General features: G+C 35.4%; 1 protein-coding gene across 3 annotated transcripts in view; it reads right to left on the bottom strand.

Annotated features, from left to right (window-relative positions):
• LOC122790092 (DENN domain-containing protein 1B-like) overlaps nt 1-13,109 on the bottom strand; it is a 1,285,568-nt gene that overhangs the window by 637,979 nt on the left and 634,480 nt on the right. For all 3 annotated transcript variants that reach the window (XM_044057656.1, XM_044057657.1, XM_044057658.1), the window contains exon 4: nt 10,860-10,909. In XM_044057656.1, coding sequence (XP_043913591.1) covers nt 10,860-10,909 — 50 coding nt within the window. The remainder of the gene's footprint in view (nt 1-10,859; nt 10,910-13,109) is intronic.

Below are 13,109 nucleotides of genomic sequence, written 5' to 3'. Positions count from 1 at the left end.
ACTACACTGTAGTTTCCTCATTAATATTAATATACTGTATCACATGCAGTACTATTGGTACACTATACTGAAGTGAACCTCACTAACATTAATATACAAAATTACATCCTGAAGCATTAACATACTACACTGTAGTCAGCCTCACTAACATTAATATACTACATTATATCCAGGAAAATGGGTACAATACACTGCAGTATACCTCACTAATATTAATATACTACATTCTATCCAGTTAAAATGGAACAATACGCTGCAGTATACCTCACTAACATTAATATACTATTTTACACCCGGCAACATTGGTATACTACACTGTAGTACACTTCACTAACATTAATATACTATTACATCCAGTAAAATTAGTACTTTACACTACAGTACATCGCACTGACATCAACATATTACCTCACATCCAGTAATACTGATATACTACACTACAATACACCTCATTAACATTAATGTACTACATTACATCCAGTAACATTAGTAAGCTACACTGTAGTATACCTCACTGACATTACTATACAATATTACATCCAGCAACACTGGTACACTGCACTGCAGTACACATCACTACAATTAGTATACTATATTACATCCAGTAACATTAGCACATCACAATGTAGTCCACCTCGCTGACATTTATATACAGTATTGCAATCCAGTAACATTGGTACACTACACTGTAGTACACCTCACTAACATTATTATTTGATACTATACCCAGTAACATTGGTACACTACACTGTAGTATGACACACAAACATCCAATATGGTGTATCACATGCAGCAACATTTGTACTCTACACTGTATTACACCTAACTAACATTAATATACTGTATCACATGCAGTAACATTGGAACACTATACTGTAGTACATCTCATTAACACTGATATACTCCATTACATCCAGTAACATTGGTACACTAAACTGTAATACACCTCAGTAACATTAATGTACTATATTACACGTAGTAACATTGCTACATTACACAGCAGTACACCTTACTAGCCTTAATATACTATAAAACATGGAACAACATTGCTACACAACACTGTAGTCAACCACACTAATATTAATAAGCTACATTACAACCTGTAACATTGTTACACTACACTGCAGAACATCTCACTAGCATTAATATACTATATTACATGCAGTACTATCACTACACAACACTGTAATAGACATCACTAGCAATAATTAACTATATGTCATGCAGTAATATTGCTACACTACACTGTAGTCAACCTCACTAACATTAACATACATTACATCCAGTACCATTGATATACTACTCAGCAGTCAACCTCACTAAAATTAATATACTATATTAGAGCCAGTAACATTAGCACATCATAATGTAGTCCACCTCACTGACATTAATATACAATATTGTATCCAGTAACATTAGTACACTACATTATAGTACACCTCTCTAACATTAAAATACTATATTACATCCAGTAACAAGGTTACACTACACTACACTGCAGCACATCTCACTAACATTAATATACAATGTCACATCCAGTAACACTGTTACAGTAGAATGCCCTACACATCACTAGCATTATATTACATCCAGTAACATTAGTTCACAACACTGAATTAGACCTCACTAACATTGATATGCTACATTACAGCCAGGAACATTAGTACATTACACTGTAGTACATTTCACTAACACCAATATACTTTATTACATCCAGTAACATTAGTACACTAGTACACTGGACTGTTATACACTTCTCTAACATTAATATACTATATGACATACAGAAACCTTAGGGCACTACACTGTAGTATACCTCACCAAAATTATTATAGTATATTACATCCAGTAACATTAGTACACTAGTACACTGGACTGTAATACACTTCTCTAACATTAATATACTATATGACATACAGAAACCTTAGGGCACTAAACTGTAGTATACCTCACTGAAATTATTATAGTATATTACATCCAGTAACATTAGTACACTACTGCTCTGTGTGACATAATTGAACAGCTACATTGTCAAACGTATCATCTCATCAACAAGGCTGTCAAGCCTTCTGACTAAGACTGTGTTACAGAGTTACAATTAGACCAGAAGAGTGGCTCAGTGTAAGTGTGCTGGGCCCATAACCCAGAGGTCGATGGATCAAAACCATCCTCTGCTATGGAAAGGGAAGAAAGTTTTCATGGATGGCGCAGTGGTGCAGAGGTTGAGTTGTTGCCTCACAGCAAGAGGTTCTCCAGTTCAATTATCGGCTGGAGTGCCTTCTGTGTGGAGTCTGCATGTCCTCCCTGCATTTGTGTGGGTTTCCCCCAGGTGTTCCAGTTTCCTCCCACATTCAAAGACATACATCTGGAGCATTTCTCCCTGGGCCTCCACTGAAAATTGGCTTTGTTCCAAGTCAGAATTTCCCGGTTAACAAATGTTAAATAAATAAAAATAAATAAATACAGTAGGGATCAGGAAACTTTACTTTTTCCATACTGTATTGTAGTCTCAGAGTTTATATATATAATTAGCAGAGAATGTGGGGAGTACAGCCCACAGTGGGGTGGTTTTATGGAATGCAATGTCAATGGGATGACATTCAACAATATGGCCATTTAGTTATTTGACAAAGACCAGTACACTGTACTATAGTATACCTCAATAACATTAATATACTATGTTATATCCAGTAAAATTGGAGCACTACATTTTAGTACACTTCACTAATTTTTATATTCTATATCATATCCATTAGCACCTGTATACTACACTGTGGTACACTTCACCAGCATTAGTATACTATACTATACCACACCCATTAACATTAGTACACTACACTGTAGTATTCATTACTAACATTAACATACTATATCACATTGATTAATACTGGTACATTACACTGTATTACACCTTGCTAATGTTGCTACATTACGTCCAGTAACATTAGTACATTACACTGTAGTGCACCTCACTAAAATTAATATACAATATTACATCCAGTGACACTGATACACTATGATGCAGTACACATCACTACCATAAATACACCATATTAAATCCTGCAACATTGGTGTGTTACACCCAGTAATATTAGTACACCACATGTAGTAAACCTCACTAACATTGATAAACTATATCACATCCAGTATCATTAGTACACTACATTGTAGTATGACTTGCTAACATTAACATACTGCATTGCATCCAGTGACATTATAACACTGCACTGTAGTACACTTCACTGACATAAATATATAATATTACATCCAGTAACATTAGTACACTACACTGCAGCACACAATACTAACATAATTATACTAGATTACATACTAACATAATTATTCTCGATTACATACATTAACACTGGTGCACTACACTTTAGTGCTCTTCACTAACATTAATATACTATATTACACCCAGTAACATTTACTAACATTAGTATATCACACGTAGTAACAATGGTACACAGTAACATTAATGCACTACAATGTACAATAGTCAAGCTCACTAATGTTAACATATTACATTGCATCCCATATACTGGTACATTGCACTGCTGTACACCTCACTAACATTGATACAATATTTTATATGCAGTAACACTGGTACACTTACACCTCACTGACATTAATACACTATTACATCAAGTGGCATTAGTCCACTACACTGTACACCTCAATAATATTAATATACTATATTACATCCAGTAGTATTGGCACAGTACACTGCAGTACATATCACTAACATTTAATATAAAATTTTACATCCAGTAGCATTGGTATATTACAATGCAGTACACGTCAGTGACATTGTTATCCTATTACATCCAGCATTTGTACACTATACTACAGTATACCTCACTAACATTAATATAACATATCCCATCTAGTATCATTACTACACCACACTGTAGTACATCTCATTAACAAAAATATACTATATTACATCTAGTAATAGTGGTACACTTCACTGTAGTAGTAGACATCACTAATATACTATGTTACACCCAGTAACATTAGTACACTGCACTATAGTTTACCTCACTAAAATTAATATACTATATCACATCCAGTAACATTAGTACACTGCATTGTAGTATACTTCACTAATATTAACAGACTGCATTACATCCAGTAACAGTACACTACACTGTAGTACACTTCACTGACATTAATATACCATATTGCATTCAGCAACATTGGTACACTACACTGTAGTACACTACACTGAAATCAACCTCACTAACATTAATATACTGCATTACATCCAGTAACACTGGTACACTACACTGCAGTACACCTCACTAACATTAATATACTATATTAAATACTGTGATATTGATACACTGCATAGTAGTATACCTCACTAACATTAATATACTATACTACATCCAGTAACACTGGTGCACTACACTGTAGTACACCACTTTAACATTAATATACTATATTACACCAAGTAACATTAGTATACTACACTGTAGTGCACCTCAATAACATTAACATACATTACACTGAGTAACATTAGTACACTACACTGTAGTACACCTTACTAACATTAATATACTATATTACATCTGGTGACATTGGCACACTACAGTGCTGTATACCTCAATAACATTACTATACTATATTATATCAAGTGACATTGGTACAGTATACTGCAGTACCTTTTGCCAGCATTAATACACTTTTTTACATCTGGTAACATTGATACAGTACAATGTAGTACACCTCACTAAAATGTATATACTTCCACACTCATAACAGACTTTCTCCTGATCTATCCTACTTCCCTTCCTGCTTTATGCACTTTCTAGCCCCACCTCTCTTTAATTCCATAACCTTCTAATGTCCTTTCTTTATATTCTTACACTAACCATTATCTATTCCAGAGTTTGGCTGAAATTTACTTTCTAGTTCTCCTTTTAGAAACAATATATGGTTTTACAACCTATTACTTATTCTGTTGTATATTTTTCATGCATCATTATGTAACATGCACATTAGGAATGCTTTTCTACCTTGTATATAATGTATGGTCAACTTTACTGCTTGCCTTTATATTTTGCTTATTTTCTTTTACTGTAGTTCACATATTGTACTACTTTGGTACTGTCTCAATATTTTGTAACCATTCCTCAATTTTTTTTAATTCTGTTCAATGTGTACTGTAGAGCTTCCCCCCTGGGCCTCCACTGAAAATGGGCTCATGCTCAGTCGGACTTTTCCAATAACCAAATATCAAATAAATAAATAAATAAATAAATATACGATTACATCCAGTAACAATAGTACACTACAATACAGTATATCTTACTAACATAAATATACTATATCACATCCAGTAACACTGGTACACTACACTGTACTACTCCTTGCTAAGATTAATACACTGTATTACATCCAGTAACATTAGTGCACTACACTGTAGTATACCTTGCTAACATTCATACACAATATTACATTCAGTAACACTGGTACACTACATTGAAGTACACATCACTAACATGAATATAAATAAACTATACTACATCCAGTAATATTGGTACACTACACAGTAATATGCCTCACTAACATTAATATGCTGCATCACATGCAGTAACACAATAATGAACCTCACTAATATTAAAATACTACATTACATCCAGTAACATTAGTACACTATACCGTAGTTAACCTCACTAACATTAATATATTATAGTACATCAAGTAACACTGGTACGCTAAATTGCAGTACATCTCACTAACACTAATATTCTACTTTACATTCAAAAACTTTGGCATACTACACTGTAGTAAACCTCACTAATATCAATTGCTATTACATATGGTAACATCAGTACACTACACTATAGAATATCTCACTTACATTAATATATTTTATTACATCCAATAACAGTGGCATACCACAGTGTAGTATACCTGAGTATCATTAATATACTATATTACATCTAGTAACATTAGTACACTACACTGTAATACATCTTGCTAACATTAATATGCTATATTATACTCAGTAACATTAGTATACTATGCTGTAGCACACCATGCTAAGCTTAATATACTGCACTACACCCAGTAGCATTGCTAGACTATACTGTAGTACACCTTACTAACATCAGTATACTACCTTACATCCAATTACATTGGCACACTACAATGTAGTACACCTCACTAACATTAGTATACTATGTCACATCCAGTGACATTGGTGCACTACAATGTAGTACATTTCACTAACGTTAAAGTACTATATCACATCCATTATCACTAGTATACTACACTGTAAAACACCTCAGTAACATTAATATACTCTGTCACATCCAGTAGCTTTGGTACACTACATGGTAGTAAACCTCGCTAACATTAATGCACTATATCACATCTGGTAACACTGGTACACTATGCTGTAGTGAACCTCACTAACATCAGTATACTGCATTACATCCAGTAATATTGGCAGACTACACTGTGGTACACCTCACTAACATCAATGTACTACATTGCATTCAGTAACATGAGTACACTTCACTGTCATTAGTATACTATAGTACGTCTAGTAACATTGGTACAGTACACTGCAGTATATCTCACTAACTTTTATATATTACATCCAGTAACACTGGTACACCACACTACAGTACACCTCACTAGCTTTAATGTACTATATTACCTGCAGTAACATTTGTACCTACACAGCAGTACACCTCACTAACATTTATAATTTACATCTAGTAGCATTGGTATACAATACTGTGATATACCTCACTATCATTACTATTGTATATCAAATCCAGTCCAGTAAATAGTACACTAGACTGTTGTACACCCTCCTAACATTAATATGCTATAACATCCAGTACACTGCATTGTAGTACACCTCAATAATATTAATGTAGTATATGAAATCCAGTAACATTGGTACACTACACTGTGGTATACCAAACTAACAGCAGTATACTGTATTACATACAGTAAGAAAAGTACACTGCACAATGGTATACCATATTAACATTAATGTACTGTAGTGCACCTCACTATCATTAATATACTATATCACACTGAGTAACACTGGTGCACTACATTGTAGTACACCACACAAACATTAATATACTATATCTCCCCAGTGACATTGATACAATATACTGTAGTACACTTCACTAACATTAGTATACTATAATGCATCCAATAACATTAGTACACTACACTGTAGTATACCTCAGTAACTGTAACATACTATATTACATCCAGTAACATTGGTAGACTGCACTGTAGTACATCTCTCTAACATTAACATACTGTATTACATTTGGTAACATTTGTCCACAACACTGTAGTACACCTTGCTAACACTGACATGTATATTTTACCCAGTATCATTAGTGCACTGCATTGTAGTACACCTTGCTAACATTGACATGCGATATTTCACTCAGCATCATTAGCACACTACACTGCAGTACACCTCACTAACATTAATATATTATATTAAATCCAGTAATATTAGTACACTACATTGTAGTATACCACAGTAAAATTAATATAGTATATTGTATCCAGTAACACTGGTACACTACACTGTAGTCCACCTGACTTCCGTTAATATTGTATATTACATGCATTAGCAATGGGACACTACACTGATGTATAACTGACTAACATTAACATACTATATTATATATATAATGGGACACTACACTGATGTATACCTGACTAACATTAATATACTATATTATATATAATGGGACACTACACTGATGTATACCTGACTAACATTAATATACTATATTATATATAATGGGACACTACACTGATGTATACCTGACTAACATTAATATACTATATTATATATAATGGGACACTACACTGATGTATACCTGACTAACATTAATATACTATATTATATATAATGGGACACTACACTGATGTATACCTGACTAACATTAATATACTATATTATATGCTGTCACCTTAGCTTGGAGTGTTTGTTTTGTCTGCTTTAGTACTCATACTTTTCTGTGGTTTGAGGCCCTTTTGATTACTATTACATCCCTAGCATTACTACACTGCGATAAATGGTAAATACCCCTTTACCATTATTGCACTATGCTGTAGAGCACTTTTAACATTAATACACTGCGATAAATGCTAAATACACCTTTACCATCATTGCACTATACTGTAGAGCACTTTTAACATTACTACACTGCGATAAATGCTAAATAACCCTTTACCATCATTGCACTACGCTGTAGAGCACTTTTAACATTACTACACTGCAGTAAATGGTAAATACCCCTTTAGCATCATTGCACTATGCTGTAGAGCACGTTTAACATTACTAGACTGCAGTAAATGGTAAATACCCCTTTACCATCATTGCACTATGCTGTAGAGCACTTTTGACATTAATACACTGTGATAAATACTAAATACCCCTTTACCATCATTGCACTATACTGTAGAGCACTTTTAACATTACTAGACTGCAGTAAATGGTAAATACCCCTTTACCATCATTGCACTATGCTGTAGAGCACTTTTGACATTAATACACTGTGATAAATACTAAATACCCCTTTACCATCATTGCACTATACTGTAGAGCACTTTTAACATTACTACACTGCGATAAATGGTAAATAGCCCTTTACCATCATTGCACTATGCTGTAGAGCACTTTTAACATTACTACACTGCAGTAAATGGAAAATACCCCTTTACCATCATTGCACTATGCTGTAGAGCACTTTTAACATTAATACACTGCGATAAATGCTAAATACACCTTTACCATCATTGCACTATACTGTAGAGCACTTTTAACATTACTACACTGCGATAAATGCTAAATAACCCTTTACCATCATTGCACTACGCTGTAGAGCACTTTTAACATTAATACACTGCGATAAATGCTAAATACACCTTTACCATCATTGCACTATACTGTAGAGCACTTTTAACATTACTACACTGCAGTAAATGGTAAATACCCCTTTACCATCATTGCACTATGCTGTAGAGCACTTTTAACATTACTACACTGCAGTAAATGGTAAATACCCCTTTACCATCATTGCACTATGCTGTAGAGCACTTTTAACATTAATACACTGCGATAAATGCTAAATACACCTTTACCATCATTGCACTATGTTGTAGAGCACTTTTAACATTACTACACTGCAGTAAATGGTAAATAACCCTTTACCATCATTGCACTATGCTGTAGAGCACTTTTAACATTACTACACTGCGATAAATGGTAAATACCCCTTTACCATCATTGCACTATGCTGTAGAGCACTTTTAACATTACTACACTGCGATAAATAGTAAATACCCCCTTACCATTATTGCACTATGCTGTAGAGCACTTTTAACATTACTACACTGCGATAAATGGTAAATACCCCTTTACCATCATTGCACTATGCTGTAGAGCACTTTTAACATTACTACACTGCACTCTAGTACACCCTTAGTATTATGGCATCTCATACTGTATTGTGTTGCATCCACCACCACTAACATTAGTATCCTCCACTGTAGTTCATCTCCTAACCTTACTTCTGTAATCTGCAGTACACCTTCTAACATTAAATTACATATCGTTGTCACAAAATGACTATACTGCAGTGAACTACAAACCTAACACTATTTCAGTAAGCATTAATATAAGCTGTAACATTATTACATTATATTATCGTGCATCCCCTTTTCACTAATGCTAATAAACTGTGCTGTAGTACACCCTAGGGGCACTAACCTTACTAGACTGCAGTGTGGTATATCCCATGAATAGTATTACATTGCACATTGTACTATAGTACTTTCCTCTAACATGTATTTATTTATTTATTTGGTAGCCAAGTAAGTGTAGAGTATTAGCTTCCCCCTGATCTGAAGTCTTCAAGTATAAGTTTAGGAGAACAACAACAAAAAAGGTCCATTTCCCGATCTAACACTCCTAATTTAAGCAGCAGCAAGTGTCAGTTCTGTTGTTCCCTGATCTGTGAACCTGTAGTATTAGATTAAGAGCAAAGAAAAATGTCCCTTTTGTGCTCCAGCCCCAGGTCCTCTGCTCCTCTCCACTTGAGGAGCAAAAAAAAAGTGTTTTTCTTTTAAACATGGTAGCACACTGCTTGTTACATTTGTAGCAGGCAGCTACAACAGAGCTTGCACCACACACGAAGAGCTGAAACAAGCATTTCAGTCTTGTCCTGTATCAAAATTCATTTCTGTAGTGGTATTCAGAAATGCTGCTATAAAAATGAATGCTGGTACTACACTACTAATTGATCGTTATTTGACAACTGTGCCCCCTACCAGCTTTTACAGGAGGCAGTTGCCCCCTTCTCCCCAGCCTATCTGTGATTCTGGGTAAGTGGGTTGGTCAACTGTCTCTTCTTAGCCATGACCTGAGCTCAAGAGTGTAAAGTACATATTATAATAAAAAAATTATAAGAAAAATCAGAATACATCATATGATAACAAACGTGAAAGTAAAGTAAAGACACACAGAGAAATGATAGAACAATATTTAGGGCAAAGTGTAAATATGCTTAATATTTATAGTATTTAAAGGGCGGAGTTATCTTAGCAGAGTGATACCTTACCTTACATCTAGGACTTGTGCATTGCCTCATTGCACTGTACTATATTTGTTACATCGTTATATTGTACATTGATTCCCATACTAAGATTATTACACTATACTGCACTACAATCTCCCCAATGATTACATCCTTGCACACAGCCTGAGTGTGCTGTACATTTTATCAGTGTATATATAGCTGATGCAACACTTATTATGGACTGCTTTAGAATACACATCAACAATAGCTAATACATACCTTTCTACATTGAAAGGGAAGCAAAATCTGGGCAAAATCTGGCTAGATTCCTGTGAAGAAAACAAAAACACAATTAAACGTAAATGCCTCGTGCTATTATTAGCAGAATAACAACACTTTACTGGAAAGTGTGCAGGAGCTCTGTTTCATATATAGCAGCATTGTTTCAGTTATTCATATTTTGTTGTATATAATGTGCTGATGTTCTGTTATACACAACTATAGCATTCATGTTGTTTAATGTTCCCAAATTATATATGCTGTCAGACATTATTCATATACTATATATCATATCATAAAATACTATTCACATACTATATATCATATCATAAAATACTAGAAGAAAGATACTAACTTTCTGTTGTCTGCACAAGTGTTGCACCTAGTGTATAGTAACTGCCCCTCCTCTGTTCTTCTTCTCACTCCAGGTAAACCTAGTACTTCTTAATGCACCAAATTAATTAACTTTTATTATTCATTCTAAAAGTCTACCGCCCTCTCACTGAAGCATTTCTTAAAGTGTAAGATAAAGTAGGTTTCCTTCATCTGGTACTTATGCCTGTGCTAGCCACCCTGTCCCTCCTGACCATCACCTAATCACCAAATCCCATCTCTCTATCCTTCAATAATCATTTCACCCACACTGATCCCCCATCGTTCGTTTTTTAGTGGGAAACGATAATGTTCCTTAAAACCCAAGAAATGAATGACATCCAGTCGAAACACTGCATCAGTTATTGTTAAACCTGCATCATTAAACTTCACATACTTGCTAATTTCACCAAATGTCTACGGCAATTATAAAATTGCATGAAATAACCACATTTTATTTCTTGATTTATACCATAAGTTTGCAAAGCCCTAAACTTAAAGAAAAAAGACTTTCTTTGTAGAAAACTGTATGGGGCAGCATAGAGAAGAAGGTAGCATTTCCACTCCTGGATGAAATTGATGCATATATATATTACAAGCGGACTGACAACAGATTACTTCTTAATATTCCATGTGTTCTAATAACCGCACTTTGAATTTTCAGCTTGTTTTGCCTAAATACATTCATCCTAGAATGCATTTCTTCACCAAGCTAAAAACTATATGGCTAGTCATACAGTTCAACTATTAATCATACACTGGCTTCACTGAACAAGTTTGTGTCAGTGGTGCAACTGGTAGCACACTAACCTTTAGTGCAGACAGTTGTGGGTTCTATTCCCAAACCAAGTAGATGGCTTGTTAACAGTGTGGGGGGGGTTCTGTACTTCTGAGTGTGCTGTCCTTTAGATGAGACGTTAAACCTTGACCCCATCTGCCTGTAGCTCAGGTAGATGTAATTGTTCCCTACTGCCCCTGTCAAATTTCCACTATTAGTATAAATACCACCTTGGGGGGGGGGGTTTCTGCAGCACTTCTGAGTGTGCTGTCCTTTAGATGAGACGTTAAACCTTGACCCCATCTGCCTATAGCTCAGGTAGATGTAATTGTTCCCTACTGTCCCTGTCAAATTTCCACTATTAGTATAAATACCACCTTGGGGGGGGGGGTTCTGCACTTCTGAGTGTGCTGTCCTTTAGATGAGATGTTAAACCTTGACCCCATCTGCCTGTAGCTCAGGTAGATGTAATTGTTCCCTACTGCCCCTGTCAAATTTCCACTATTAGTATAAATACCACCTTGGGGGGGGGTTCTGCACTTCTGAGTGTGCTGTCCTTTAGATGAGATGTTAAACCTTGACCCCATCTGCCTGTAGCTCAGGTAGATGTAATTGTTCCCTACTGCCCCTGTCAAAGTTCCACTGTTAGTATAAATACCACCTTGGGGGGGGGGTTCTGCACTTCTGAGTGTGCTGTCCTTTAGATGAGACGTTAAACCTTGACCCCATCTGCCTGTAGCTCAGGTAGATGTAATTGTTCCCTACTGCCCCTGTCAAATTTCCACTATTAGTATAAATACCACCTTGGGGGGGGGGGGTTTCTGCAGCACTTCTGAGTGTGCTGTCCTTTAGATGAGACGTTAAACCTTGACCCCATCTGCCTATAGCTCAGGTAGATGTAATTGTTCCCTACTGCCCCTGTCAAATTTCCACTATTAGTATAAATACCACCTTGGGGTGGGGGGGTTCTGCAGCACTTCTGAGTGTGCTGTCCTTTAGATGAGACGTTAAACCTTGACCCCATCTGCCTATAGCTCAGGTAGATGTAATTGTTCCCTACTGCCCCTGTCAAAGTTCCACTGTTAGTATAAATACCACCT

Source organism: Protopterus annectens, chromosome 15.part0 (genome assembly GCF_019279795.1).
Source record: "Protopterus annectens isolate FY-2018-M chromosome 15.part0, PAN1.0, whole genome shotgun sequence".
Classification (NCBI taxonomy): Eukaryota; Metazoa; Chordata; order Ceratodontiformes; family Protopteridae; genus Protopterus; species Protopterus annectens.
The sequence above is the reverse complement of the archived record's forward strand: the minus strand, read 5'-3'. Positions and strand labels throughout refer to the sequence as shown.